Source organism: Ascaphus truei, chromosome 18 (assembly GCF_040206685.1).
Source record: "Ascaphus truei isolate aAscTru1 chromosome 18, aAscTru1.hap1, whole genome shotgun sequence".
In the NCBI taxonomy this organism is placed as follows: Eukaryota; Metazoa; Chordata; class Amphibia; order Anura; family Ascaphidae; genus Ascaphus; species Ascaphus truei.
Window position 1 is genome coordinate 13,526,168 of NC_134500.1, and position 16,852 is coordinate 13,543,019.

At 43.6% G+C, this 16,852-nt stretch overlaps 2 protein-coding genes across 5 annotated transcripts in view; one reads left to right on the plus strand and one right to left on the minus strand.

Annotated features, from left to right (window-relative positions):
* BLOC1S6 (biogenesis of lysosomal organelles complex 1 subunit 6) lies at positions 1 to 9,770 on the minus strand. 3 transcript variants are annotated; one of them, XM_075575620.1, is made up of 7 exons: positions 9,672 to 9,770; positions 8,521 to 8,798; positions 6,450 to 6,597; positions 3,284 to 3,371; positions 2,509 to 2,595; positions 1,994 to 2,050; positions 1,450 to 1,557 (listed from the first exon to the last, which is right to left on the minus strand). In XM_075575620.1, exons 2-6 carry the CDS (start codon positions 8,591 to 8,593, stop codon positions 2,012 to 2,014), a joined length of 435 nt encoding a protein of 144 aa, XP_075431735.1. In that variant the 5' UTR covers positions 8,594 to 8,798; positions 9,672 to 9,770; the 3' UTR covers positions 1,450 to 1,557; positions 1,994 to 2,011. The 3 variants fall into 3 exon arrangements, with proteins under 3 accessions (XP_075431734.1, XP_075431736.1, XP_075431735.1); XM_075575619.1 differs by lacking the exon at positions 1,994 to 2,050 and having other exon boundaries at positions 1 to 1,557; positions 9,672 to 9,767; XM_075575621.1 differs by lacking the exons at positions 1,994 to 2,050; positions 2,509 to 2,595 and having other exon boundaries at positions 1 to 1,557.
* SLC30A4 (solute carrier family 30 member 4) overlaps positions 9,752 to 16,852 on the plus strand; it is a 14,555-nt gene continuing 7,454 nt past the window's right edge. Inside the window, exons 1-3 of one of the 2 annotated variants that reach the window (XR_012788907.1) lie at positions 9,752 to 10,258; positions 11,664 to 11,810; positions 15,249 to 15,402. Coding sequence is in view for 1 of the 2 variants with exons in the window: in XM_075575618.1 (XP_075431733.1) it covers positions 9,856 to 10,258; positions 11,664 to 11,810; positions 15,249 to 15,402 (704 nt within the window). In the remaining variant the exon portion in view is untranslated. The remainder of the gene's footprint in view (positions 10,259 to 11,663; positions 11,811 to 15,248; positions 15,403 to 16,852) is intronic. The other variant, XM_075575618.1, reaches the window with a different exon arrangement.

The following is a 16,852-nucleotide window of genomic DNA, read 5'->3' on the forward strand; positions in this document are numbered from 1 at the left end:
TGAATGCATATAAACGTGTTTATAAATGAGTACACAGGAGTCATTTCCCCAGTACACTCTCGAAGAACTAAACAAGTCAGGAAACACTATTACAAAAATGAAAGATGTTAAACTGTAAATCAAAGCAAATTCCTCCTTGGAAAAGTTATATCCAGCTATTGTATAAGACAGGGGTGTGCAAAGTTTCTAAGCTGCGTCTCCCAGTTTGCGCATCCCTGGCGCAAGACATGGTGTAAACACAATGGCCCAGGTGTACTAAGTAATGCAACTCCACAAGCTACCTGTCTGGCACCTGAAGACATCCTATGGTCCAGTACAATAAGGGAATGGGCTGTAAGGGGTCTTATGGAACAGCATCGTTTAGTAAATAAGGGCCAATATGCAAAATTGCGCTACATTAAATGGCAATGCTTAGAGATGTGAATACTTCAGCAGTGATAGAGATTGGCAGCTGGGACTTCTGCAGTATTTTTATTTTCCTCAACCTACATTCAAATATTTAACTCATTCAGCCTTTTCATTTTAGCTCAAGGTTTGAAGTGATAAAACAGATAATCCTGCTCTTGGAAATCATAGAAAGGAATTCATGTTATGCCACCTAATCCTTGTAGGCCATTGCTATTCTAGCTATATGCATACGCTTCACTGACCGGTCTGTGATACAGCACAATGCATTGCAGGCTCTGTAAGCCACTAGTACTGAAGGAGGATACAATATACAGAATTTCATATCCTTCCACAAGACACGTCAGTACTAAAAAGGACCCTACACACTTGGGCCCTTATTCTCTAAGGTCCATATCGCATGGAAAACCCCAATTGAAGTCAGATTGGCAGCATCGGAGCCTACAGAATAAGGGCCTTGGACGGACAGAACACAGCAGAATGAAAAATGTGATTTGAACATGTTGCAGCTGTTCTTGGGAGTAATTATTAAGTCACGCACTGGTCTGCGGAAAAACAACAAACAAAAACTGCTTACACTGTAACAGGAAAGTAAATCAACATGTTAAAAATAATAAAAACACCTAAAATTGGAGTCTAGTCATCTTCAAGCTTTAAACTTAACATTCTCAATATAAATGCATAGCATTGAGTAGAAAGGCATTCTGTCTTCTTCCAAACAAACATCGAGAACATTTTCCTTGATAGGATTAAGACAGGGGTAGACAACCCCAGTCCTCAAGGGCTACCAACAGGTCAGGTTTTCAGGATATCCCTGCTTCAGCACAGGTAGCTCAAGAAGTGACTCAGTCAAAGACAGAGCCACTGATTAAGCCACCTGTGTTGAAGCTGGGACTGATTGAGCCACCTGTGCTGAAGCAGGGATATCCTGAAAACGTGACCTGTTGGTAGCCCTTGTGGATTGGAGTTGGCCAGCCCTGGATTAAGGACTAAAGCAGTCCAGCCATCCAAGAACGGAAGACTGCATGCTTCTCATGTCCGTTTTGCTGGCTTAGCCGTCAGCTGTCTCTCTCTTTCAAGCTCCCGTTCTCGTTGCTGTTCTTCTTTGAGATTCTCCTCCTGCTTCTTTTGCTGCAATTTCAATGCTCTTCTCTGCAGAAAGTGGAAGAAAAAAAAAACGTGTTAACAACTATTCTGAGCAATCACCTGTGCTGAATAATAAATCTGAAAAAAAGGAGATTAATGATGGTTATGGTTGATTGATTCATAAAAACGCCAGCAGATTCCGCAGCGCGGTACAATGGGGGGGGGGGGGGGGGGGGATACCGAGAGATGTAAAATTACATATCAAAACAAAAAAAGGACAGACAAGTGCAAACAGATACAAAATGTATACGAGAGCCTCGCTCGTGAGAGCTTACATTGTAGGTGGGACGGAGTGTGTCTCAGGTTGGAGTTTAGTTCAGATGCATAGCTGGTCCTGTTAAGGTTTGGTGGTGTCAGGTGGCATGGAGTTTGGTCCAGCTGCACAGCTGATTCCAATAGGTTTAGGTAGGGTGTATGTTAGGGGGGTTGCCAGATAACTAACCTTTTTAAAGGAAGCCTTTCATGGAGTTTTTGAATGTCTGAATGCTGGGGGAAGAGTCTGACGGTGCATGGTAGGGAATTCCAGAGAGAGGGGGCAGCACCGGAGAAGTATTGTAGGCGGGAATGAGGAGGAGGTAATACATGGAAAAAAAAACTATTTGATTTGAGGGAATTACAGTGCATAGCTGGCAGCCATTTTGGCTACTTAAGATGGCCATAACAGGCTGCCATCTTGACAGGTAGGGGCAACCAGCAGGCTTTATGCATGCCATGCTACCCCTACCATCACAATCTGCTTTCCATGGAGAATTAAATCCTTTTTACATTATATTATTATTTTTCATTCTTCTATGCGAAGATACGGTTTATACTCCACTATAAAACAGAACTAATTATAATCTATTATTTTATTACATTGTATTGATACTCATTTCTACATACATTTCCCCCCCCCCAAAAAATAAATTAAAAGAAAACCATAATTAAAAAAAAAAACCAATAAAAACCACTACGTACTTTTAATTTCGATGTCTTGTCATGAAGCATCATCATTTCTTTCCTAATATTCACTAACTTGTTGTGGTAATACTTAGCTTCTGAAAACTTGGGGAAAACAAAAAAAAAAAAAAAAAACACATATGGATCGTAAAAGGGAATTCAAGTTAAAGCACTTTCCATGGAATGTGGCCTACACAAAATCTCCGACAGCACTACTGTGATTATGGTTTCTGATACTAAAAATCAGCAGAAAACAGAGATGGAAGCTGTCCTTGAGCAGAAGAAGTGGCTACAGCTTTCTTAAACATTATACATGTGTTCCATAAATAGAAGTAAGGCATGAGAGAGGAATACACAGATTTCATCGGTGGTTCCTGATATAACCAGTTAGGGCAGGTGATCCTAGAGAGGCAAATAAATGCATTATTTTGTTTAGTCCGCACTTCACTGCTTTAACTAGTGGTATGTACATGCGAACAAATATGTAAATTATATGTACAAAATAAAATATATCATTTTAAAGGAGGAGGTCCTCTTCTGACACATTTTTTTTATTTTGTGGATGGGAAGCAGGGAGTCCCCTGAACTGATTTCATTTCAGCTCCGGGGACTCTCTGCTTCCCTCTCCCCCCCCCCCTCTCTCCCCCCCCCCCTCTCTCCCCCCCCCCTCTCTCCCCCCCCCCCTCTCTCTCCCCCCCCCCTCTCTCCCCCCCCCCTCTCTCCCCCCCCGTTAAGAAATGTATTAGATTTTTTTTTTCAAATGTATAACAAACGTTTAATTGTCTTTACTCACCAAAGCATTGATATCAAGAATGGAATTACACTCTTTAAATTTTGAGATCTCTTGGTCGAGTGTGTCTAGTAATACCACCTGATTTTGCCTGGAAAACAAAAAAAATACAGCAAAATTAGAACCCAAGTGATAAGAACATGCAGTGAATTGAAACAGAAGACCAAAAAAAAATAAAAAAAAGGAAGAGGGAAGGGAGATGGAGCAAAATAAGTTTTTAAAAGCAGGCAAACACGGGTGGGACACCGTGATGGTTCGTTCTTCCATGTAGTAACACAGGAGGGAGAGGGAGTAGGGGGAATGATACTTTGTATTGGACCAACATGTACAGCAGCTGATACGTTACAAGCTTTCCAACCTCAGGGTCCTTCATCGGGTAACCCTGACCCTGAGAGGTTGGAAAGCTTGTAACATATCAACTACTTGTTGGTTCAATACAAGGCGTCATACCCCCCTACCCCAACTCCCTCCTTTGCTATTACTTTTAAAAGCAACAATCCTTTTCTCTTTGTCTCTTAAAGCAGCAACCCCCCCCCCCCCCCCCAAATATGAAGGGTTTTTTTTTCTCTAGCTTATCTGAACCAGTGGGGTCCCTCAGAGTTGATCCACGGTTCCCTGGCCTTTGAGGAAACCCCAGTTCCCGAGCGACCAGAGCTCTAAAAAAGGTTTTTGTACTTTGTTTGAGAAAACTACACGCATGGCCGCCAGGGTCACCAACAGAAAGCCGATGATGTGGCAGCTTGTTGTTGGCCTGACAGAGGCAAAGCTGACCCCCACGGCCATTTTGTGTCCTACAAAACAGCTTGTCACTCGATTTTAGTTTTGACCGTGGTGGAAACAACATGGCCGATGGGTCGGCCTCAATTCAACAACCCAATAGAACAGGGGAGCGCAATCTTTTTTTCCCTGCGCACCCTGCCGGCTGTTCTCTCTTTGCAACCCCCCCCCCCCCTCTTACCTTGGCTCCGGCGTCTGCACGTCACGTTGCCATGGCAACATGACGTCACATTACCTCGCGGCGTCATTTGACGCCACGTTGCCATGGTGACACGTCTCCAGAAGCCGCCGGATCCAAGGTAAGTGCAGTTTACAGAGGCCTTCGCCGCTTCCCCGGTACTTAATTTAAGTGTCTTCGGGAAGCGCGCAGGGCCTCTGTAAACCCCGCCCCCCCAGACAATCACGCGCCCCCCAGTTTGCGCACCGCTGCAATAGAATGTTGCAATATCACTGGAACTGAAGTCGTAACTTTCAATTGACGACCCCAGCTGACATTTTTTTTTTATTCCCCTTTACTGGCGTCCTAAACTGGAAGCTTCTAGAGCTAAGGACAGAACCTGGCGACACCCGGCTTCAGAAAACTGAATTAAAAAAAAATATATATAATGTAGGTCTACATTTTGCGATACTGTATATTCCTCAATCCGTGTCCTTTATTGTGCTTAGCAAGACGAGACAAGCCAATTAAAATAACGAATGAAGCCATAAACAACCTAACCCAAACAGAAAAGTAATTTTCGTCATGAGTAGTAAATACCCAAGAGGGAATAAACAACATTAATAAGCAAATGTGCATCATATGATACAACCGCAGTTTAAGATGATGCAGACATTTAACACTGCTCAAAGAAGAGCACGGTTTGGCAATCCTGAGTATCCATATGAGGTCTCTTCAACTTGTGGACCATGAACACATATCCTGCCCACATAGAGGGCCTTGGACTGTCTGCATCTGCTAAGGGGTTAAACTCGAGTACCTAGTTTGCTGGGGGTATAGGGGGTGGGTGAATGGGCAATTGCCCCCGGGTGGGTGGTTAGGCCTACCGGGAAGGTTGTGGGAGGAATTTCATTACCCATGCACAGAGGGACAGTCGGGGCGATTCCTGTCTAAAGACTCCTACTTACAAGGCGCAAGTCCTAGTGACCTAGCGCAAGTAGGATTCGAATTTGAACTAGCTGGAGAGTTGATCCATATGGATCTATTTGAGCTGATGTGACCAGTACAGCTCACTTTCACTGCTTATTATTTTTCATTGCAGCAAGTTTTATTGTTTTTTTCTATATACCATTAAATTGCAGCCGTTAGGAGCTTTTCAACAAGCACTGCAGTTTTTTCCTTCTTGCTGCCCTATCATCTTTACACTGCTTGCCAGAAGATAATACACTGTTGTTGCATGTTTTTGTCCTTTTCTCTTATCTTTCACATGTACTCATGACTGGATGATCGCTAAGAGAAACTTCAGAAACAATTCAACACCTGAACAGACTTCTGGTGGACAATCCACATATGGGTTTGTTTTCTGATTAGTCTAATCACAGTTGGATTGTCATTCAAGCGCCATTATAGGTCTTTTATGCATCCAAGCATCACTAGAGGATCTCAAAATCTTTACTCCAAGCATAAAAAAAACGATTTCTCTCTGTGGAGAAGATGTACAATGCCGATTATGACAGGGGGAAAAGCGCGGCAAAATAAAAATCAATTTAGGCAACTAGTCAAGGGCCTGTGCCCAAAGGCAGGTTTCATTTGACATGATTCTGGAGTTTAGAAGAGTATAGGAACACCAAACATCATTTATAAAAAAAAAATAAGAGCAACAATTTATGAGCCTGTGTGTTTCCTGGACATACTCTATTAAAATGGCAAATCTAGCAATAATAAAAAGACAAGAACCCTCAGTGCTACATCCAATATGACAAATTATATCATTAAATACTGATCTGTTTTTCTTTTCAGAAGTGTGCGTCATTTAGTCAACAATTCTTTGGCCAAAGCATTTTAAGCCTGCAAAGCACGCCAAGGTATCCCCTCTTTTGCAAGTCCTAACACTACTGCACCCGCAAAAGCTCTCCTAGCCTCTCTACTGGAGGGAGAACAGTCTTCATAGACTGCTCATTCACAGGTGCATAACAAGGCCTGCCAGTTAAAAGTGGAACAAGTGATCCTAAAATCAGGGAGGAGGGGTCACAAACCTCCAAACCAAACCATTGTTCACCTGCAGCACTCCCTTTGACACAAACGTATCTGGTGTGGTTGTGGGGTTCTGAGCTTGCAGGGGTTGTGTGTCTTTGTAAAATCTAACAATAACCTTGAATATATGACAAACTGTGTAAACAAATAAATAATTTGTTGAATGATGCCATGTTGATAGTTTATATTCATTTTACATACGTGAGTTCCTGTAAGGACAGCTTTGAAGCCTGGAGATTAGGCAAATAGTGAGTAATGAGGCCTTCACTCAATTGCTCCACAGCTCTCGAGTTTAGCGTTATCGGTTCTTCTGCCAATCCTTCATCGATCGTATCATTGCTTGCGCCTGCTGGAAATCCACATAAAGTTGGATAAATTAGAGTGTGTACAACAAAAAAGACAGAAAAGCCCAATGCTACATCCAATGTGACAAAATACATAGTAAATAGTTAAATACTTCAATAACAATATTCTCATATAGTTACATAGTAGTTACATAGTAGATGAGGTTGAAAAAAGACGTAGGTCCATCAAGTTCAACCTATGCTAAATTTAGACAACAGATACTTTATCCTATATCTATACTAACTTATTGATCCAGAGGAAGGCAAACAAAAAACCCCATTAAGGGGAAAAATTAATTCCTTCCTGACTCCAAGAATTGGCAATCGGATTAATCCCTGGATCAACATCCTTCCCATGTATACTTATTTGGTATATCCCTGTATACCTTTCCCATCTAAAAAGATGTCCAACCTTTTATGTGTAAGGATCATTTAGTTAAACCCTTTGGCCAAAGCGCTATAAGCCTGCAAGCCACGTCAAGGCGTAACCAAATGTGCAGGTCCTAACACTAAACTGTGAAACTTGTAATTCTCCCTCCAACAGAGGTAAAAGAGTGCAGTGGGCCTGTCCATACAGCAAAATGGGGGGGGGGGAGGGAGGGGGGAACCTTCCCTACTTTAAAAAGTGGGGAAGGGGTGAGCTTAAACCCTGTGAGGAGGGGCCACTAATCTCCAAACAGCTGTTGCCAGTTGAAATATTAAAATGAACACAAACACAATCCCAGCAAGCTCGAACCCCAGAACCCATCACATCATATTCATATATTATATATCTCAAAAGGAGTGCTGCTGAGCGTGGCCAATTGTATTTTGATTAAATTAGAGTGTGGTAACATGAAAAGTTTATTGAAACATTGAAAATATGATACACAAGAAAAAGAAAATAAACCCCTATTGGCTGCACTCAATACTAGTCAATGAAGGTTTGTAAAAGGTGACAGAATTTAAACCTAAAATTGAATGTGTGTATATCTATATCTTGCTTATGGAGTGCTGGGAACCTCCCTTCTGTCACTTTCTCTGTGTCCATGTTCCTCCTGTCATTCTGAGACCCCCAGGTTGGGAAATTTTGCAATAAGCCATAAAGTGAAGCACAGGGCAAGGCCTCTAGGCTGCCTAACTAGTACAAAAAGTGATAGAATTATATATATATAAAAAAAAAATAAGGGGGTGTGTTTTTTGACATGCATACAAGACATATTATGCTCTAAAAAAGGGGGTCTCAACTCCAGTCCTCAAGTATCCCCAACAGGTCAGGTTTTCAGGATATCCCAGCTTCAGCACAGGTGGCTCAATCAGTCCTTGTTTCAGCACAGGTGGCTCAATCTGTGCTAAAGCTGGGATATACTGAAAACCTGGCCTGTTGGGGGTACTTGAGCACCCCTAATCTTGTTTGCTTATGTTATAAAATTACAGACAACTGTTTTAAAGCAGTAACTTGTGCACACAGATTTACGATATATACACATCACACTCAGCAACATACTGCATATATGAAATGTACAAAAGGTGTCCAGCATTGTGACATCTTTTTAATGTGTTCTAAATATAAAACGTTTACTAACTTTCCAAAGCTGGACGACCCATTGTAAAAAGAAGGATGTAGCAATATTACAGGATATTAATACAGTAATTACTGCTACTGCCAGGAGACTATACCCAAAGACTGCAGCAGCAATTACGATTTAATGGCACATGTCAGAGCGGAGTCATTAAGCAATCTTTTAAAAATTGTCTAATTCAGGAGGTGGCCATTTTAAGTGCCCCTGCAATATTTTTACATCAATATCTCCCCAAAGTAGATAACTTGAAGGATTTAATAAGAAAGCATGTGACGAAGTGTGTAAAGTGTATATAAAACCAGTTTGTGGCATATGAGGCATGCATGATTAAACAGCCACTATGATTAATATGCAGGACACACATACCTGCAGCATTGTGCATTAGGGTCAGTCTGTTGCTGCCTCCTGCTATCCCATCACTCTTCCCTTCTTCCTCCATGAAAAGCAGCTAGCACACACCTCCAGATCTGACTCTGTGCAGGGGGTGCTCATCCAGCTGACAGCAGCCAGACTCAGCCTAGGGCACGTGATCCCACCAGGGGCTGCTGTGTCTTCATGCACAGAACCCGGAAGTAGCTCCTCCACTTTCTCACTACTGCTCTCAGTGTGTCCCTCTTGCTCAGGCAGAGTTGTTGTTAATAAAGCTTGTTATTTAAAAAAAAAAAAAAAAAAAAAACTTTTTCTCCCATACAAATATATATATAGGTATGCTATGTCTGAGTATAAATGCATCCCTATATAAATATAGTTTTTAATCTTGTTCTTATAATAAAGTGTACTACATCATATTTTGTTCCTTTAGTTCTCTTCCATTGTTTCACACACATTATATATATATATATATATATATATATATATATATATATATATCAAAAATGAATAGACGATACCGTTCTGTAGCTAACAAAATGCTTTTATTTGTGCGAGCTTTCGAGATACACTGATCTCTTCTCTGATGAACACACACACACACACACGCTACAGTATACATAAGTGACTATACATGTGTGTATGTAATGTATGCGTGTACAATCATATATAGCCTGCTTTGAGTAAATATATAGATCTATATTTAATGTGTATGTGTGGGTGTATGTGTGCGTGGGGGTGGGGGGTGTATGTGTGGGTGGGGGGTGTATGTGTGGGTGGGGGTGTATGTGTGGGTGTATGTGTGGGTGTGGGTGTGGGTGTGGGTGGGGGGTGTGGGTGTGGGTGTGGGTGGGGGGTGTATGTGTGGGTGGGGGTGTATGTGTGGGTGTATGTGTGGGTGTGGGTGGGGGGTGTATGTGTGGGTGTGGGTGGGGGGTGTATGTGTGGGTGGGGGGTGTATGTGTGGGTGGGGGTGTGGGGTGTATGTGTGGGTGTGGGTGGGGGGTGTATGTGTGGGTGTATGTGTGGGTGGGGGGTGTATGTGTGGGTGGGGGTGTGGGGTGTATGTGTGGGTGTGGGTGTGGGTGGGGGGTGTATAGCAGCCCCTCCTAGGTAGACATTTCACAATGTAGCAAAGTCTGAATCACCTGCCCGGGGTCACATGACGCAGCAGGGGGAAAGGAGAAGGGTTGCGCGCGCTGCCACGTGACACACTGTTTGGGGCTGCGCGTGCTGTCACGTGACACACTGTTTGGGGGCTGCGCGCGCAGAGCGCGAGGCGCCCGCGGGTGGGAGAGCCAGCACAGAGCTCGCACGGTCTCCGGTGCTGCCATGTCGCGGCCTCGCGCCTGGTGGAGCGCGGTGAGCTCGGTGCTCCGGAGAGGCGGCGGCGAACCCCCGTACCTGAGCGACGACCTGTCGGACGATGAAGGGGAGGCGGCGGTGGCGGGCGGCGAGGACGAGCTGCCCCGGTTTAATAAGCTGAGGGTATTGGTGGCGGGGGACGAGGAGCCTGGGGGGAACCGGGACACCGCCGCCAACGGCCGGCACCCCCCCAGCGGTTCGTCGGACGACGAGTCCCTACTGGACCGGGACAACTCGCAGCCCAGGGCCAAGGCCGAACCGTGCGAGAAGTGCAGCCAGGAGAAGGAGAGGAGCAAGCAGGGGAGGGTGAAGAGGCGTCTGTGCCTGGCCGGGGGCCTCTACCTGCTCTTCATGCTGGGGGAACTTGTGGGTGAGCTGCTGCCGGACACGTGCGGTGACATGGGAAGGGGGGATCCCTCATAGGTTTTCTGTTGGATGGGGGATGTGTGTAGTGATCCTGTTAACTTGTGGGGGGCAACACCTGTGAGAGGGGGGAGGGGGGGGGGGAGGAGATGTTTAAGCATTACCCAAATGTATAAGATGGTGCTCAACTCCAGTGGTCAAGTCCCCCCAACATTTCAGGATATCCCTGCTTCAGCACAGGTGGGTCAGTCTGTGCTGAAGCAGGGACTGATTGGGCCACCTGTGCTGAAGCTGGGATATCCAGAAAACCTGACCTGTTAGGGGGGGACTTCAGGACTCCTTAAGGCAGGGGAGTGCAAACCTTTTTGGTCCTGCGTCCCCCCTTGCCTGTTCTCACCCAGTGCTTGCGCCCCCCCCCCCCCCCCCTTTGTGCTGGTGTCGTGATGACGCCGTGGCAACGGGCGTCAAATGACATGACCTCGCGGCGTCATTTGGCGCCGCTTTGCCCGAAGCCGGCTGAATCAAGGTAAGTGCGTTACAGAGACCTCGCGCGGTCCCCCGACATTTAATTTAAATGCCTTGGGGAAGAACGTGGGGCCTCTAACCGCCACTCTTACCTGTTTGCGCATCCCTGCCCCAAGGTAACATGGTGCAATATTAAACTGTGACTTGCTCGGGCAGGTTTTAATAACTAGTAGAGCAGTTGGCTCTATAAAGTAGGACACCTTAACCACAACCTTGTAACAGCCGGGGCTCCCAGAATTTGTAATATCATCTCTCAGCTCTTATTTAATGAAGATGTTGGTAAGCTTGCCATGTCAGCAATGACATTGCAAGTGAGAAGTAGTCTTCCCCCCCCCTCAACACAACACAATTGTCTAATTTGTCTCTTGTGACCCATCACCTCAAATGATATTTCTGTACAGTTACAAATATGTATCTGCTGCTAAAGTACAATTTGTTCCATGGAAACTCCCAATGTGCTAGTAACAATTGTAATTGTACAGCATAGGTCATTTTTTTATTTATTCATTATCATATGTCAAGGGTTTATTTCTGAGGTGTTACAAATGTTATTGGGAATAAGCCAAGAGGAGCAACCTCAATCTCGTTCTTATTTTATGATAAATGTGTAGAACAGGAGTGAACATTGAACTTTTTTCTGTACACGTAGATGCGGAAAGAATTAATAATTATACTGTTTTCTGTCTATCAAAAAGGTTAACTTGCCTGCGGTTCTTAACCCTTTCCAGTCGAGTGCCTTCAACATATTGCTCTTCATTGTAGCCCTTACAATTTGTCTCTTTCATAATCACATTATGTAGTGACATGTTTGTAAAGCTAGTTGCATTAAAAGTAATTGCATGAATAATTTGTATGGGAGTTCCTGACTTAATCCTTTTTTATTATAGGTGGATATGTTGCCAACAGCCTTGCAATCATGACGGATGCACTACACATGCTCACTGACCTCAGTAGTATTGTTTTGACGTTGCTTGCGTTGTGGCTGTCTGAAAAGTCTCCAAACAAACATTTCACTTTTGGATTTCATCGTTTAGGTATGTTTTGAATTCCATTGGTGTCCCATCATGAAGTGTTGTACGAGGTGAATATTCATATATTCACAGTCTTGTGCTTGTCTCTGTAATCCAGGGGTCCACAACCTTTTTGGGTATACTTAAGAGTTCAGGAGAGAGTAGCGGCACCAACCAATATGCGCACACACAAAATACACTTGCCTCAGGGGGAGGCTTCCAGTGCACAAGAGAGACATGCAGCAGCTGTCGGGGGCACTGTGGCCAGCTAATCAGTGGCAGCCAGTAAGCTACTGGTAGCTCGCGATCAGCGTGTTGGAGACCCCTGACCTACACCGTATTATCTGGTTGGCCAGTCAGCCGCGGGCACCCACAAAAGGCTTGGGCGCTGTCGTGCCTGGGCACTAGTTGGGGACCCCCGCTTTAATCAGTGGAAGAAATACATAAGACAGTATGATATTGGAGGTGTAGGACTTACTGAAATGGGTCTACATTGACGTGGTTGTAGGTTTAAAATATTTCGCCCAAAGTATTTAACTAAATGACCTATATTTATGAATTCATATAGATGGCATACATTTTAATGTACTAAATAAATTGAAGTTGAATGTAGCAATGGGGGTCTTTTTTTGTTTCTTGTATACATTTGTCACAAACCCAATAGCACTCCAAATGACTGTATGTATGTGGATTTGGGTTTTGAGCTTGCTAGGACTCTGTATGACTATATTCTAAGACTGACACACAACCTATTCCTACCAAATGTTGCAATAAATCCCATTTATACTTACTATAAATATAAAATATTAGTTGTGCATTGTGAATTTGTTGTACAGGTCTCCTCTAAGGCTGCGCTTATAGTGCTGGCTACGCAACGCGTGGTGTCAGCCATTGCTATTGCGATTCCTGCACTCTTGTGCAGAAGACCAAGGGAGGGCGGCAGGGGGCGTGGTGGAGGCGTGACCATGAGCGGTTCGTCCTCACTGGCTGAACCACTCACGTGCTGCTGACGTCACGAGGCAATCGCCGAAAAAGTGAAAATCCTTTGACTACCGGCGACCACTCCGTCGCTCTGCAGCGCGGTCGCGCCCATTATGGGCACCCGCGACGGACTGCATGTACTTGCTGCAGCGCAACTTCAGTCGCCGTAGCCAGCACTTTAGAAGCGCAGCCTAAGACAGAGATACAAAGGTAGTGCTCTACTCACAAGTTCATAATGCAATTTTCCATTTAATGTGATAACCAAGAACAGCGGAAGACAATGTGTCGGGTCTGATGAAAGGTCCATATGGGACCTGAAACTTTGTCTTTCCACTGTTCTTGGCGGTCACATTAAATGGAGAAAGTGTTTGTTTGCCTACGTTGTGTTGGCTGCACATGCGGGATTCTCCTCTCCTGAAACTTTTTCCCCGCGCCTTAGAATTTAATTTCTGTTCTGCTCCACTTGGTGTGACCAAGTACAATAAGTATATTGGGACAACAGCATTAAGATATAGTCATGGTGTTTTTTTTTTTTTAATCTCCACAATGGAATGCTTTGGAACGAGGAGTTAAGTGGTAATGTCACTGCCTGTGAAGTATGTGAACCTTGTCAAATCCCAGTGTTGGGCCCCTCGTGACCATGGGAAAGTTGCTTTATCTCCTAGTGCACCAAGAATTAAATTGTAGGAACATGTGCCAGGCAGTTTTTGTACAAGGCTGCATATTCTGTAGTATTATAGAAGGGAGTTTTTTTTGTTGTTGAGAGAACAGGGAAGTGAAATAGTGAACTCTTGTTTTATCCCAGGTTACCTGTGTCTTCAGACCAATGTCAATAAATAGATCTCTGCCAGAAACAATGTAAATAAATCCCACGATAGGGAGAACCTATACAGGTGCAATCCCACCGCCGGCCCCCAAAAATCCCTTTGGTTAACAATGAAAATCTAGTTGGCTTCCATATACTAATAACCATGCTATAAGGAAATATTGGCTTCTTTTGTTTCTCTGGAAATTGATGCCACATTACATATTTTATGAGCCTCTGAATGGGGAAGTGTTTGTCGATTTGTGTGTTTACCCGTATCCCACCGCCCTTTAGAACCAATAAAAATAACAGTGGGAGAGATGGACTTTGCCTCTACAAACACATGGTTAACACAGTGACATCCCTCAAAAGAAGAAAAAACCAGGGGAGCGTAGATACCTTTAAAAAGAAAAAAAGACAAACATAGTGCAACCTGTAGCAAAATATGTTATAAGGAGCTCCCAGCTGGGCACCACATACTAAGGCCAATGCCTAATGGGATATATCAGCAGGAACAATTCGGAGGAGATAATCTTTAGAAAAGAGAAGCACACATGCAGTATCCAATAAAATACAGTTTATCCAAAAAAGATAAAAGTGGAGGCTTACAGAATCCCAATGGGAAAACAGCATTGACGGTGGTGATCTCAAGACCACATCACAGCGTCTCTGTGTCAGCAAACCGGTCTTGGGGCCGTCACGTCACTTCCGGTTGCGCCGCCGGTAGGAAAACAGCTACGGATACCCAGGCACTCTCTCCTTCTTGACGAAGCCGTCTGCAAGAACGGCGAAACGCGTTGAGCGTGACCTCTTAATCAAGAAGGAGAGAGTGCCTGGGTATCCGTAGCTGTTTTCCTACCGGCGACGCAACCGGAAGTGACGTGACGGCCCCAAGACCGGAAGTGACGAGACGGCTCCAGGCTGAAGTGTACCGTGGCGGTTTGCTGACACAGAGACGCTGTGATGTGGTCTTGAGATCACCACCGTCAATGCTGTTTTCCCATTGGGATTCTGTAAGCCTCCACTTTTATCTTTTTTGGATAAACTGTATTTTATTGGATACTGCATGTGTGCTTCTCTTTTCTAAAGATTATCTCCTCCGAATTGTTCCTGCTGATATATCCCATTAGGCATTGGCCTTAGTATGTGGTGCCCAGCTGGGAGCTCCTTATAACATATTTTGCTACAGGTTGCACTATGTTTGTCTTTTTTTCTTTTTAAAGGTATCTACGCTCCCCTGGTTTTTTCTTCCTATGTTTCGTGTGGACCTTGAAACAGTCCGTCTAAGGGTTTGAGTGTCTTTATTTTTACTTTGTATTTTGTGTTTACCTTCACATTTATATACATAGTTTTTCCATTAAGTGTTTATATATTATATTATTCACTGTGTTTAGGTATTGAGCGCCATCTTGTGTGTTCCATATATCCCTCAAAAGAAATCAGCCAGGGGTAATCAAGCCCCCTCCCAAGTCTCAGCTCACCATGTTGACAATTTACGGATTTGAAAAGACTTACAGGTTTCCGATTTGAGTAAAAAGTGAATCAATTACCCAGATGTGACTCCTTTCATATTAGTTCACTTTGATCCAAGGAGGGGGACCCTTTAAGTATAACATTTGAGTTTATTCTAAATGGTCTATGTATAAAAATAGTTTTTTTTTTTCTCCCCATCACAGAGGTTTTGTCAGCTATTATCAGCGTGTTACTGGTTTACGTACTCACAGCATTTTTGTTGTATGAAGCAATTCAACGCACCATTCATATGGACTATGAAATTAACGGCGATGTAATGCTTATAACTGCAGCTGTGGGTGTTGCCGTAAATATCATGTAAGTTTTAATATACTGTACTGAAGAGGTGTAATAATTTATACAAACTGTACTTATCAATGCTGGTTGTTCATGCAATAAAATCATTCAAACGCATGAGCTCTGTTGTACACACAAGCCAAACACGATGTTGGATGGAGCAACTGGAGATCAGTGTGTTAAAGGGTTTTAATTAGAGCGTGAAGATTTATATCAAAGGACACCAACAGGTCAGGTTCTCAGGATATCCCTGCTTCAGCACAGGTAGCTCAATTATGACAGCCACATGTGCTGAACACAGGGATATCCTGAGAACCTGAACTGTTGGTGCCCTTGAGGACTGGAGTTGTCCACCCCTGCTTTATAGATTCAGGTCTTGAGTAGAGATTGGAAAACACTCTCGCATGTTGTGTGGGTTTATATATGTATAGTGTGGTTATCCTCAATGATATCCAATACCTGCACAATCCTATAGACAAAATACACAGAATTGCTAAAATAATTTTTTTTTTAAATCAGAGGATTCCAGACTTGCCACAACCGATCAAACAGCACTATAGCATACAAGGAACCAAATGAGTAGTACTCCAGATTAGGATGAGGAAATAACGTTGTTTATTTGAGCAACATTTGGTCCTTAACTGGGTCTTTTTCAGGGGTCCTGTTAAGGACCAAACACGTTGGTCAAATAAACCACCTTATTTCATCATCCGACTCCGGAGTACAACCCTGTTGTACCTGGCTGGTTATCCTCAAACAATAGTCTGACTTGAGTTCCCTGAGTATTGGGTTGAAAACGTGTGTATTGGGGGTCTCTGCAGTCACAGCCTTTGCATCAGCACCCTTTTTAGGCAAGTGCAATTTTGAAGTAAATGATTTCTGAGGCATACATGAGTTGTAGATAAAACCTCTGGAGATCTGCAGTCTGTGGGGTGCACTGTCACAATCCTGCCCAGACAGACTCACTCTCTCTATTCTGCCATGTAGGGTTTTATTACTCATCCATTAAGCCAGAAGTGGCAATTTTGTAATTTATCCTTTTACTTCCTGAGCTCTGCAGCGAGTCCCAGGTCTCTGACAGTAAAGGGATTAAGGTTGTGACTGTGTAGCATTTTAAATAATTAACCAAGCCAATAAATTGGACATGTCCTTGTCCCTCAATATTTTGCACCTACTTACAGATTTGCAAAAGGTCACCCACTGCTAAAATGCCCTTACTATGCTGCAGAGAGATAAAAACACATACAGATGCAGCCCACTAGAAGCTTGCATCCTAAATATTGACTTGTGCTACATTACTATCAGTCCATATTTAGTCATGTCATTGTACCTGTTTATTTTTATATTGCAAAATGGGTAATGATAGTCATATGATCTTACTTTACTCCTGTATGCCACAGTACTCTGTGTTTTTTGTAGTCTAGAACATGCGACCATCATGCCCCAGACATACATGTAAACATTGGAAGGA